The 14557-nt window shown below is 36.4% G+C and overlaps 1 protein-coding gene across 1 annotated transcript; it reads left to right on the top strand.

Moving 5' to 3' along the window:
- Positions 1–3042: 3042 nt before the first annotated feature.
- Positions 3043–4229, top strand: LOC113774198. The gene is made up of 2 exons (XM_027318760.1): positions 3043–3309; positions 3573–4229. The coding sequence occupies exons 1-2, from the start codon at positions 3043–3045 to the stop codon at positions 4227–4229; spliced, it is 924 nt and encodes a 307-aa protein (XP_027174561.1).
- Positions 4230–14557: the final 10328 nt, after the last annotated feature.

Here is a 14557-nt window from a genome sequence, read left to right as displayed (position 1 = left end):
TATTTCCTTCAAAGTTGGAAAATTTCAGTTTTGATATGGATCTTTGAAAAATCGTATCTTACTCAATACAAGTCTAAAATTGGAAAACGTTATACCGTTGGAAACCTCTTGGAAAGTACTAAGAGTTCTTAGAAGACACTTTTCCACGAATCTAAGTGGAAAGTACTCAAAGATGAGCTTGAAATCACTGGTTCAGAATGTTCAAGATTGAACTAGGGTTGGTTTCTCGCTAACTTTGGAAATTCGGCAGAATTCACTTGTTGCAAACCAGCCCCTTGAAATTTATATCTCAATTAGAGGTGCAAGTAAGGTTTAGGACAGAACAAGCGGATCGAGAATCGGAGTTTCGAGCACCGAGATATAGTAGCTCAAAGTTGGGGAAAATTCAAGACTGGAGAAGAATTTCCAGATTTGAACTTCCAACATTGGAAGTTTAGTTAGGTATCGAAACAAACTTGGATTGGTACCAAAATTGGCATTATTTTACTCTTATATGAAGGGTATCTCTCTATCATTTTTCATAGAAAAATACCTTCGGAAAGGTAGTTAACGAACCACCTAAAGTTTGGAAAAATTCTTAAGGCAATCTGCCTTTATTCCTTTTCTTTCCAAATCCAATCGTTTGGCTAAGAAAATCCTCCAATCATGGTTCATATGTGAAAGGAAAGTCTAAGGAACATTCATGGTACATTTAGTAGGTGTTTAACACCAAGAATTTCATTTAGTAAGACCACAACAAGTCTCATCTCAAATCTGTCCAAAACTAGGTTTTTCCAAAACAGAGCAGTGTTCTTGTTTTGATCACAACTCAGTCGACTTAACTCGGAATTGAGCATAGTTTATGGCGTTGGAAAATACATTCATAGGGCTAAAAATTCACAGAAGAAAATGTTCTGAAATTTGGCAAACAACCAGCTCGAAATTGAGCCTCAAGTTGCTGCCTCTACAATCATTCCAGCAGAACAGAGAAACAGGACAGCTATCTTAAAACAAATGGTTCGGCTCCTACACATGGAATCAGAATGTGCATTTTATACCGTTGGAAAGGTATGGATGTCTAGTTTCAAATTCCACCAACGTTACTCGATTTTGACGTCGGAGGACAAAGTTATGGTCGAACTGCTACCGCTGGTCAGTGCATTACGGGACAGTTTTCCAGATTGCTAGCTCTAGGAGAAAAATTCATTTGACCAACCAAACCTCAATATTTTTCAATGAAAATTTTTACACAACTAATATAACATGTAAACAACACAATCAAGCCATTACAACCTCAAAATATTGCATTAAAGTGGCCGAACAAGTCAGGGGCAAAATGGTCAGATTTGGCCTTTTGCTCTCCTTGAAGTTTCCACTAATTATGCACCAATAATCCAACATTTTAAACACTAATCCAACATTATAAATATCATCAACCCAAAATCAGTCCTCATCACAAAGGTGGGAGTTCATAGAGCCCACCCATTTCATCTTACACCGTAAACAACTAACTAAGTGCATGCATGAGCTTAATCTTGCTATATAACCTCCAAAAGATAAGAATCCATGGATTGATCATTACCTACTCCTTTGGTGTGGAAGATCAGAAATTTTTGGCCCTCTTGAAGCTCCAAGAAACCGTGAAAGCTCCCCTCTTTGTTAGCTAGATATAATCTCCAAGTGGTTTGCTAAGTGATCTCCAAGTTTGGTGTGATTTGGATGAAATTTGGTGCATGGATTGAAGATGAAAAATGAAGAACAATGGAGAGTTCTTCTCCCTTCTTGTTGCACGGCCAAATGAAGTGAGGAGAGAGAAAGTGTTGGTTCAATTGTGGCTTCCTAAGGAAGATTCATTGTGTGGTGCAAAATCCATCTCAAAGTCAACTTGAAAATAGTGCAATTAGGATGCGTTTGGACTCGATTTTCTCTCGTGTTTGTTGCACTAGTGCACTAAACCTCTAATGCACTTATATTCATGTAGATAATATTCACTCTTAATTGTCCCGAAATAAGGGTCTAAAGTCCCTTAATTAAAATCGCGCGTATGAAAACGCGTATCGCCAATTTGAATGCTATAACGCGAAACCTTCGAGAAATTCTTATAACGATTGTACTACTAACTATCACTTGAGTACTTAAACATAAAATTACCTATTTTAGGACCATTGTACAAGTCTTGAATATTCCAAGCCTATTGTACTCTCAATCGGATAAAATTTCCTAACGCGTTTTCATTTTTTCGCTAAACAAGCTTCCAAGAAAATAATTTTTGAAACGAAACACTTTAAAAATATAATGAAGCTATAATTCCATTTATTTAGGTCTAATAAGGATAGAAAATAATATTCGGGGCCATTGGCCAAATAAATAATTAAATAAGCTCGTAACAGGAGTTTAAAATAGGTAAATTTGCGAGTTCTTACATGAGTCGAGTATTAATTTCTAACTTTTCTTAATCTACTATTAATCATTCTTAATTCTCCAATATTAATACACTCCCGATTCAAGTATAGCCTCGAAAGACGTGCACTCGTTGTTCCAAACTAAACGAATTTTTGAAAAATAAATTTTCCAACAAAACGCTTTAAAAACATAAAAGAGACGTTGTTCCATCTAAATGGATTTAAAATGGTCGAAATAAATAATTCAGAGAAAATGAGTGAATAATTATTTAAATAACCCGGTAATATTCTATAAAAATAAGAAAATTTTCGAGTCCTCACAAATTCAGCGCAGAGAAAAGAACAAATCTTGCAATTCACCGCATTAAGGATGAGGGGGGGGGGACGTGGCTTGAAGATGAGGAACAAATTGCACAAGAGGCGGTAAATTTTTTCCAGCGGTTACTGACGGCGGAACAGGTTAGGGATGTGGATGAACTAGTCCACATCCCGGAGCTTGTCTCAGTGGACCAGAATTTGGATTTGCAAAGGGAAGTAACCATGGAGGAGGTAAAAGGGGTGGTTTTTGACCTTGACAAGGACAGCACTCCGGGTCCGGACGGTTACACAGGCACTTTGGGATATTGTGGCAGTTGATGTTTTGGCAGCGGCCAGAGATTTTATGGTGGAGACCTCAATCCCGAAAGGCATCACCAGTACACTGATTGTTTTGATTCCAAAGAAGCCAAACCCATCTATGTTTGCAGATTTCCGACCCATTAGCTTATGCACATTCGTTAATAAAATTTTCACGAAGGTATTAGCTAACAGACTGCGGGCTATTCTCCCTGGCATTATATCTCAGGAGCAATCTGCCTTTTGCCCAGGCCGGGATATAGCCGAAAACGTCCTCTTGGCTCAGGAAATGGTGGCGTCCATCAATAGAAAGGTCCGAGGTCACAACTGTATCTTCAAACTTGACATGATGAAGGCTTTTGACAGAGTGTCATAGTGGTTCCTGAGGCGGCTACTCCAAAAATTTGGTTTTGACTATAGATTTATTTTGCTTGTTTTGAATAACCTTTCCCAAAGTTGGTTTTCTGTTTTGGTGAATGGCAGATCCAGGGATTTTTACCAGGCATCGTGCGAGATTAAGCAAGGGGATCCTTTATCCCCGATTCTCTTCATTCTGGCATCTGAAGCTCTTAGTAGGGGCTAAATGCGCGGGTTGTGGATGGCAGTGTAGCCCATTATGCAATGCCAAGAGGTTGTGTTCGCGTCACACATTTGGCGTTTGCGGATGATATTGTGATCTTTGCTCGGGGGGATAGGAGATCAGTGGGCAACCTGATCCGGTTCTTAATGCTCTATCAAACTGGAGCGGGGCAAAGGATTAACAAGCAAAAAAGTTTCTTTCTAATGTCACGATGGTGTGGTGCTGGTCAAATTCGCCAAATCCAACACCTGACCGGTTTCAGACATGGCTCCTTTCCTTTCCCTTATCTGGGGTGCAACTTCTATGCTGGTCATCGAAAGAAGGAGTTCTTCCATTTTCTGATTGAGAAATTCGTTGCAAAGCTGGCGGGTTGGCAGAAGAAGCTTCTCTCCCAGGGGGGACGCTTGATTCTCATCAAGCATGTCTTGTCTGCTATATCCTTACACGTGCTAGCGGTCATGGATCCTCCCAAACAGGTACTCAAAAGCCTTGAACGCGTAATGGCGAAGTTTCTCTGGGGTCAATCAGATTTCGGTTCGAAACATCATTGGTGCTCCTGGAAAAACTTGTGCTACCCCATATTTGAGGATGGGCTAGGGATACGGGGCTTTGAGGACATGCAGGGGGCTTTTAGTTGTAAATTATGGTGGTGATATTGCACTTCCATATCTTTGTGGGCCAGGTTTATGAGGTCCCGATATGGCATGGTTGATGAGACGCGACATGCGGCTTCCAGAGTTTGGAGACGAATGCGGGCCGTCCGAGACACGGTGGACCAATTCACACAGGCTATTGATCTCGAGGGCACAGTTCGGCGGGCTTGGGTCCTTACCCCCTCCGGGGACTTTACCATTTCCTCCGCATGGGATGCATTGCGGCCTAAGCGGGCGTGCCTCGGCTCGCGGGGATGTATTTGGAACAGCCGGCTTCCATGCAAAATATCCATTTTTATGTGGAAGCTGCTTAACAACTACTTGCCCTTCCCTGAAGCTTTGAGTAGGTTTGGCTTCCAACTCCCTTCCAAATGTCAGTTCTGCCCTAATAGGGAGTCTCAAGATCACGTCTTCTCCGACTGCCCTCTTGCTATCGCGGTGTGGAATTTTTTCTCGAGGGCCCTTTTGATGCCCATTACAACTCCCAATACCATCAGATGCCGTTTGCAGCAATGGTGGCTTCATAGGTCCCCAAGTACCGCCTGGGGAGGGGTGTGTGGGCTGTTACCATTGGTCATATGCTGGGGCCTGTGGAAGGCTAGGAACGAGGCAATATACGAGGCTGTTAATGTGACACCATCCCAGGTCTGTCGGAACGTCCAGAATTTGCTACTCAACATATCTCAAGCCTGGCCTTTCGTCCAGGTGACACATGATGACGGGGAGTTGTTGCAGTCAGGATTATTGCTTAGCGTGACACGGAGGAAGTGGAGGCCCCTGCGATGGATCACATGGGCCATGCCACCGAGCGGGAATGTCAAGCTAAACATTGATGGGTCATCCTTGGGAAATCCTGGGCCCTTGGGAGCTAGAGGGGTACTTCGGGACTCAGATGGTAATGTCCAAAGTAGTTTCTCCTTATTCTTGGGGTCAAGGACAAATATGGAGCGGAGGCCTTGGCATTATTGGAGGGTATGCAAATTACAGTAGGCTTTCATGAATTGCAGGTTGAAATGGATTCTCAAGCCTTGTTGAACATGGTGATCGGCAATGGAAGTGTTCCTTGGAAGCTATGGTCTACTGTCGCGCACGTCAAGGCTTGAGCTCTGGGTCGGCAGGTTACTTTTACTCACGCCTATAGGGAAGCAAATGCAGTTGCCGACGCCCTTGCAAAGCTAGCAAGCTCCACGCAGGTCTGCCAGAGATTCTCTCATTCTCAACTTCCAAATGCTATAAAGGGCCTAGCCCGCCTAGATAAGACACAAATGCCTTATGTATGCTTGACATAAGCTACCTACAGCCATTACGTTGTTGGAATTCTGAATAAAACTTGGAGTGGCGCCCACCCCTGTATAGAGGTTAGCCGAAAAAAAAAATACATAGTAGTTTAAATATATTTAATATTGTTGTATGAGAAAAAAGATTTTTCAAAGTATAACAAATTTTGATTATTGAGTATGTAAAAAGTGAAAAATTTAACAGTTGAAATGACAAAGTTATGGGCTTTATCTTTTTTTTTTTTTAATTTGTGAATCAATGATAGATTAATTCAAAGATTGAAATTTGTAGATATAGTCCAAGTATGTAATGAAGGCCAAATGCTAACTTCGTATGTTAAAAGAGGAAGTTATAATAAAAAAGGTTCAAATGGGAATTTTATGCACATAACATTTTTAGGTGATGTCAAGAGATTACACTTTTGTCTGCAATTTGTGCTAGGGAATTAACTATGAAGCTATTTAGATATAATATACTAATAATTGGCTTAATATATGTATTAGATTAAGAAGGCATTGATTTTGTACATATGTATCTTTAATCAGATAGTTTATTTGTCTTCAACATATGCATCTTTAATTAGATGCCTAAATCTTCCTGGTAGTTATGCATTTTCAATCAAATGTTTAAGCTCTAAAGATAAGTCAGATAAAGGAAAATATGACAGTAAATGTATAAAACTAAGCTTGTAGCTAGCTTTGATAATTGATGATGAAGAAAATTCTCTTAAATTGAAAGAGGAACATTTTGAAGGTGTAGGATAGCTATTGCTTCTTCCAAGAAGTAGCCTATAATTATAATACGAGTTGTTCCCTTCATTGCTTTCATGTGTGAAGTGATCTTCTTGACATAACATAATTTGATTCTGCCTTGGAGAGTCTGTGTTATGTGATGCAATAGCTACATAGCTTGTTTAATAATCGTGGATATATATATATATATATGAAAAACTGAAGATTATAAAAAATGAATTGTATTTGTGTAATAACCTTATACTTGATTCTCAATTTGTTGGAGTTGTGTAGAAGTCATGGACATTAAATTTTCTGTCTCATGCCCCAAAGTTATGGCATTTGTAGTACCGGTAGCATTAGTTATCTTTTTAACAATGCTTGCTCTGCAAATTTATGCTAATATTTCAATTCTCATCAATGTAGGTAGTGGAAAGTGGTGAAGCTAATGCTATTTTTGATTACTTTGGTATTAGAGTAATTTTGACTTGGCGTGATTAACATATTATTCTTCATGTCTTTACAAAGTCACTAGTTTCATGGTAGTTAGGACACATTGAATACTAAAAATTTGTTTGTGAATGGTTAACATCTATCATCCCTTTAATCCAGGTTATTTTCCTTTATTAACATAGGAATACTAAGTGTAATTTTTTTTATAGTGAGGAATGCATTATACTGAAATTATGAGATTCTTACGAATGTTAGAGGTTGTAGAATTCTGAGTTTCTGTTACTGCACTATTACTAGCTGGTGGAAGCTAGGCTTGTGGATTGATAAAAGTTTTGTTATCAATAATTTGAACTAGTTCAGCAATATTGTTGTGAAACTTGTAGGTATTTAAATGTTTATGTCGTTGAATGTAATAGTTAGGAATACAAGAAGGTTTCTTGCTTTTCAGTTTAATGTAAAAGATAAATAGCCTTGAATGAATACTAGTGATAAAGTTCCATTGTTTCATGAATGCAAGGATTGACCATAACAACAAAAGAGACTTGTGTTTTAAAGGAGAGATCTGAATAGAAAGTCGTAGTTTAGGATGTGATGTTTCATTAGAATTTATGTTATTTAATCATCCGAAAACATCACTTAGATTCTTACACCTAAGATTTTTAGTGCTAGTTTTTAGCCTCACACCTAAGATGATTAATGGTTCATCATTTGTTGTGAGGAGCCTGCTTTCATTTATTTGGAAGTTATTGTATAGAGTAAGGATGACTGCTTTTTTTTTTCTGATAAAAGTATTACAATTAGTAGCGAGTTAAAGGAAATTTGAGTGGATCATTGAAGTTATTAATGTAATTTTATTCACTCTTGATTGATTATTGTGAGGACCCGTAAAATTTCCTTATTTTATATCATTTAATTCTATTTCTTTTCATTCTTTATTTTATTTTACTACCTTAAATTTCTAGACATTTTATAAGTGAATATAGTTTTTAAAAATATTTTTCTAGTATAAGTTAGTTCGGGTTAATTTGGAAGTGTATTAAGGATGTGGGACCCGCTAGTACGGTTAGTGCGATGAAATTTTGACGATTAAGTGAAGTTTTGCATAAAAGGGGTTATTTTACTAGGTGTTATAAAATAATTAGAGGTTAGCTAAATAGATTACCATTGAGAGACAAGAAGATAGGTTTAAACATAAAAAGTGCCACGTGTCACGTAACTAGTGGAAGTTGGACTTTTGACCAAGGTGTCTTACTTTACCAAAAACTCTAATTTTGACCAACAATTACTCCATTTTCTTCCTTCTTGGCTGAGATTCTTGAGAGAAGAAAATAGAGAAATCTTCAACTCCTCAACTTCAATTTGTGCTTGAATCTTGAATTTTAACCAACCAAATTTCAAACCACTCCATAAAATTTTTTGCTAAGGAGATTCCAAGGTATTGGTGGAGGGATTTGTGAAGGGAAAACCCTAAGCTATCATCTTTCTTGAGGTGTCAAGGTACTTTGCTTAGGAATTTCCTCTTTGTTCTTGATAATGTCAAATTAGTGGTTTGTAGTGGCTAAATATGTTGTTTTATGGGAGATTTCATGGTTTAAGGGAGAGTTTTGATAAATTCCAGATTTATTGGTGATTTTTCTACCCTCATATGATAATTATTGGTAGGCCATGGAATGATAGCTTTATATTGTGTAAAATGAAGTTTTTATGTGTTAGTTGTGATTGTTTACGGAAAATTTCAGTTTGTGGGGAAATTTTCAGTTTTAGGGTTTCAATTTGGGGCTTGATTGTGGTTGGTTTTGGAGCTATCAATTGGCTATATGTAAAGGGTATTAAGACCCTAATTAGGGGCGTTAAATAGCTTGTGAGTTATATCTGAAATTGTGGCTGAATTGAGATAAGTTTTGGTATTGATTGTAGGATGGAAAAGTAAAGGAATTTAAAGGGAAATGCTGTCCAATCTTCTAGGCCGTTTGGTTCTTTTAAGTTGAGAGTTGTATTTTGGTAGAAATGAAGGGTTTTGGGGTTGTTTGTATCCTTAGGACCAACTGATATCTTTTTGCTCAAAAGTCACATTTTTGGAGAGGCATATGACTTGTAGTCGAGCCTCATTTAGGCATTTCGTTTACTGGATTTGTGGTTATGGGAACCATAATTGTTTACCTTGGTTATTCTAGAGTTTCTCGGTGATTAGAGCCCTACTTTGGTTGAAAACTTTTGAAGCATCCTTGCTTGAACTGGTGAGTGTACTACTCCCCTAAATTGTTGCTTATCTAGTTTATCTGTGACTTCTGTATGTTTTGTATGAAACGAGGGTGTACTTGATCACACTCGTTTCTCTCATCTATTCATTTTGGTTCCTGTACACTGTATGAGTCTGAATCTGTTATCTATAAACTGTTATCTGTATCTGTTGATATCGTTTGGAGGGTTGAGTCTAACGACCATTCTATGACCTTTGAACTCAAAACCGGTGGCTAGTTACTCTAGTCAAGCCAGCAAGGGTCTGGTCGATTAGATAACGAACTACGGTAGTCTATCTTTAGGAAATCTTTAGGTATTGGAGACTCTGGATTTCCGGTATACTCGAGTATTACCACTTCTGTTTCTGTTGAGGTGTTCGGGCTCGGTGAGGGGTATGTCTGGTGGACGGAATTGGCGTTAAAGTGGTGCTCTATTGGACTGGTTCCTTTATTTAAAAGTTGACGGAGTGTCAACTACTATTTGATCAAGCTCTGGAAAAGAAAAAGGGGAATTTGGCTCTTGAGAATCACCTGTATCCTTTCTATTTGAAGTCTTTGTTTATTTCCTTATCTGGTGTGTATATTTGACTATGTGTATTTCTGGTACCTCATTGAGCTTTTAGCTCACCCTGTTCCCGTCATTTTGTTTTCCTTACAGGATTCAAAATGTTGAAACCATGAATTTTGGAAGAGAGCGGTGGGCTAGTAGATGTATATAATTTTGTTAAGCTCCTCGGCAACTGTAAACTTTAGTGTATTTTGTATAAGGCTTAAACTTTTGATTTGTATTTCATAGAATTGTTGAAGACATCAATGTATATATGTGAGCAAGTGTATACTACGTATATCTTTTGAGTACTGCATGTCTTTATGGTTATTTGAATGTTATCTGAATCTGTTGGTAAGGTCGGGCGAGGGCGGAATTTGAAAGAAGAAAGAAAATTTATGGCAGGAATTTCTGCAGGAGAATCCGGCCGCAAATCCAGCCAGTTCTTGGCCAGATAGCCGGCCGGATTGACAGGGAAATTTGATCCCATTTGAGATTAGCTACTGCCTCCAATCCGGCCATGAATCCGGCCGGATATCCGGCCCGATCTCGGCCGGATTGTGACGTGGCAGCTGCACTTTCATTTTGTTTCGATTTTTTGTTGGAACGTTGTATCAAAGTTCTATTGTATCATTTAGTTTAGCTAAATTGGGTTATTAATGTTTATTTTCTCGAAGTTCTTTTGAGCGTTTGGTAGGGTTTACGTATGTTTTGGATCCGTAGTCCCGACGAGAGTTAGGCAGGCGGTCCGCCAACCCTTTGGTTGCCTTAGGGGAAGGTGGGGCTGTCACAATTATAACATATTCTCTTGTTAGAATTGCCTGTCCTTGCACTTAAATGCACCTAATTGGGAAAGCAAAGATGATAATTCCAAGGATTGTTGTAGCAGAAATATGGTAAAATGAATTCGTAGGTATAACAAGAGCAATTATAATTCAACAGATTAGTTATAATTAGGATACTAATGTATCTATTGGTATCTGCATGGAGTTAGATATGGATGAAATTGTCTAATGGAAAGTAAGTTAGAATAGTATCATCCTCAAGCTCAATAATTTCTTTAATGTGAGTGTTGTTGACGAGAATCCAATAATAAGAATATTAGTATGTTACAGATGCTTGATAGTTAAAGCAGAGCGCAACATTTGAGATGTGATAATTTTTAAATGGTAATAACATTTCTTCAATAAGTGGAATATCATTTACAATGACAATAGCTTGAGCCTTAACTCGCCGTACAGATTTTTTTTTTTGTAAGTTCATTGCAAATGATTTTATATGTGTGCCATATATAATATAAGTAGTAAAAAGAAAGTAGTATTTTTGTTTAAAAAGTATACTTATGAGTTGACAAGAATGAATCTTCAATAGTTTTTTCATGTGCTCTTCTATTGGATGCTAAGGTATGAGTAGCTTCTATCACTTGAAACATTGTACTCCAATTAATCGTGTTGCTGTTGATATCAGTTAACTCAAGATTTCTATATGCCATTGCTAGTTGCTTACAAATTAATAGAAAGGGAAAAACTGTAGTTAGTAAAGGAAAGTAATTTGTAAATAATATTGGAAAAGATAGTGATTCTAGAAAAACCTATTTTTTTTCTCTTCTGTGATCGAAATGGGGATTGAAAGTTGTGATAGTGAAGGAAATATCCTACTAACATATATAGAGAAAAAAAATAACTACACAAAACAAAGGGAAGTAGATAAAGCATAATTTCAATTTGTGTTTCCTTGTGGTGCAAGTTTAAAGATATATTAGTTAGAATAATCTTTCTATTAGAAAATTTAGTCATATCACTATGCAAAGATCTTTGAATGAAATTCTGATTGGTTGTTCAATGTAACATTGAAGTCTAGAAACCTTAAAGTCTAAACTTGCATGATTTTTTGCTAATCCTCAACTATTGTGCTTAATAAAGAATAAGTATGAGAACTTTGAATTTTAAGTTTTATGTTTTCATTTTTAATCCATTTATATGCATTTAAATTATTTTAAGCATTTGAGATATGATTCATTTTTGGGGCCTTATTTTATTTACCTTATTTAACTTTGGTAAAAATAAGTTGAGAGAATTAATTTTTGTTATGTCTAGTAAACCCTAGGAAATTTAATTGTTTTGGTGTGAAGTTAGAACTTAAGTAAACTACTAGGATTGGAAGGAAATTAGGAAAAACTTGCTAGGTAGAAATTTGGCCAAGTGTCATCACCCTACAACACTTTGACTTGGACAATTAGCTTCTTAAGTAAACTTTACCATTTAACAAAACATTAGCCCTTTTGTCTTGAGCTCTTGGCTAAACCTCTTGAGAGGAAAAACTTCACAAAAACCCTAAGTCTAGTTCTTGGAAAATTAGTGCAAGATTCAAGAGGAAGTTCAACTATATTCTACCCAACCTTGGCTTGCTACTTGAGAGGTGATTCTTGGAGTTCTTGGTGCAACTTGCAAAGCTTGAGGAGTTTGAGGTAAACCTCAAATCATGAATTTTAATGCTTTAAATTAGTAGGGTATGCATGTAATTAAGGTGCTTAGATAACCTAGATACTTGGGTTGTTGATGGCTTGGCTTGGGTTCTTGTTTTTGAAGCTTGGATCATGGGTTTATGTTTATGTCTTCTATGTGTTTGATGTATGGTTAGGTGGATTAGGTGATGATTTCTTTAGGTTTTCTTGGTTGTGTTAGCATGAGAATCATGGTTAAAGTAAGCTTAGTTAACTTGGTACACATGAAGTAAAAATTGAACAATCACAAGTTGGAATTTATGCTTGGGCTGGCCGAATTTTTTAGCTTCAATTTTGTGAGGATTTTTGTGTTGTTTTGGTGGGATTTGTGCTCAAGGAACTTGGTTTAACCTTACCTAGAAGTGGATGTTATGTATGTGTGTTTGAGTAGTAGTTTTGTTGGAGTAAAGTTAAGAAAACTAGGTGGAAATTTTCTGTTTTGGTTGCTTGCTGGCCGCCTGTTATGCTGTTGCAATTTCCAATTTTTCTAGCTTACTTTATGATGTATCTTGGTGAGTTTTTGCTTGGGAAACTTGGTACTTCATTAGTCTTGATGTATGTGTTGAGTTAGAGCAATTTGAAGAAAGTTTAATTGGTGAAACTAGAAGCCAAAGTGGACTGAAATTATGTTTCCAAATGTATGCATGCTGACCAGTTTTCTTGAGTTTATTTCTCTTCAATTCTTGGTTTGTTTTGATGAAAGTTTGGCTCAAACTTGTGCTAGACCTCTTGTGGACTGATTTGTATCGAAAACCATGCATTTAACTTGAAGAAAACTTGAGTTTTGATTGGCTTTTGAGTTGAATTTCCTGATTTTTCAATTCTCATCAATGTAGGTAGTGGAAAGTGGTGAAGCTAATGCTATTTTTGATTACTTTGGTATTAGAGTAATTTTGACTTGGCGTGATTAACATATTATTCTTCATGTCTTTACAAAGTCACTAGTTTCATGGTAGTTAGGACACATTGAATACTAAAAATTTGTTTGTGAATGGTTAACATCTATCATCCCTTTAATCCAGGTTATTTTCCTTTATTAACATAGGAATAATAAGTGTAATTTTTTTTATAGTGAGGAATGCATTATACTGAAATTATGAGATTCTTACGAATGTTAGAGGTTGTAGAATTCTGAGTTTCTGTTACTGCACTATTACTAACTGGTGGAAGCTAGGCTTGTGGATTGATAAAAGTTTTGTTATCAATAATTTGAACTAGTTCAGCAATATTGTTGTGAAACTTGTAGGTATTTAAATGTTTATGTCATTGAATGTAATAGTTAGGAATACAAGAAGGTTTCTTGCTTTTCAGTTTAATGTAAAAGATAAATAGCCTTGAATGAATACTAGTGATAAAGTTCCATTGTTTCATGAATGCAAGGATTGACCATAACAACAAAAGAGACTTGTGTTTTAAAGGAGAGATCTGAATAGAAAGTCGTAGTTTAGGATGTGATGTTTCATTAGAATTTATGTTATTTAATCATCCGAAAACATCACTTAGATTCTTACACCTAAGATTTTTAGTGCTAGTTTTTAGCCTCACACCTAAGATGATTAATGGTTCATCATTTGTTGTGAGGAGCCTGCTTTCATTTATTTGGAAGTTATTGTATAGAGTAAGGATGACTGCTTTTTTTTTTCTGATAAAAGTATTACAATTAGTAGCGAGTTAAAGGAAATTTGAGTGGATCATTGAAGTTATTAATGTAATTTTATTCACTCTTGATTGATTATTGTGAGGACCCGTAAAATTTCCTTATTTTATATCATTTAATTCTATTTCTTTTCATTCTTTATTTTATTTTACTACCTTAAATTTCTAGACATTTTATAAGTGAATATAGTTTTTAAAAATATTTTTCTAGTATAAGTTAGTGTTAATTTGGAAGTGTATTAAGGACGTGGGACCCGCTAGTACGGTTAGTGCGATGAAATTTTGACAATTAAGTGAAGTTTTGCATAAAAGGGATTATTTTACTAGGTGTTATGAAATAATTAGAGGTTAGCTAAATAGATTACCATTGAGAGACAAGAAGATAGGTTTAAACATAAAAAGTGCCACGTGTCACGTAACTAGTGGAAGTTGGACTTTTGACCAAGGTGTCTTACTTTACCAAAAACTCTAATTTTGACCAACAATTACTCCATTTTCTTCCTTCTTGGCTGAGATTCTTGAGAGAAGAAAATAGAGAAATCTTCAACTCCTCAACTTCAATTTGTGCTTGAATCTTGAATTTTAACCAACCAAATTTCAAACCACTCCATAAAATTTTTTGCTAAGGAGATTCCAAGGTATTGGTGGAGGGATTTGTGAAGGGAAAACCCTAAGCTATCATCTTTCTTGAGGTGTCAAGGTACTTTGCTTAGGAATTTCCTCTTTGTTCTTGATAATGTCAAATTAGTGGTTTGTAGTGGCTAAATATGTTGTTTTATGGGAGATTTCATGGTTTAAGGGAGAGTTTTGATAAATTCCAGATTTATTGGTGATTTTTCTACCCTCATATGATAATTATTGGTAGGCCATGGAATGATAGCTTTATATTGTGTAAAATGAAGTTTTTATGTGTTAGTTGT

The sequence above is a fragment of the Coffea eugenioides genome, chromosome 6 (assembly GCF_003713205.1).
Source record: "Coffea eugenioides isolate CCC68of chromosome 6, Ceug_1.0, whole genome shotgun sequence".
Classification (NCBI taxonomy): domain Eukaryota; kingdom Viridiplantae; phylum Streptophyta; class Magnoliopsida; order Gentianales; family Rubiaceae; genus Coffea; species Coffea eugenioides.
The sequence above is the reverse complement of the archived record's forward strand: the minus strand, read 5'-3'. Positions and strand labels throughout refer to the sequence as shown.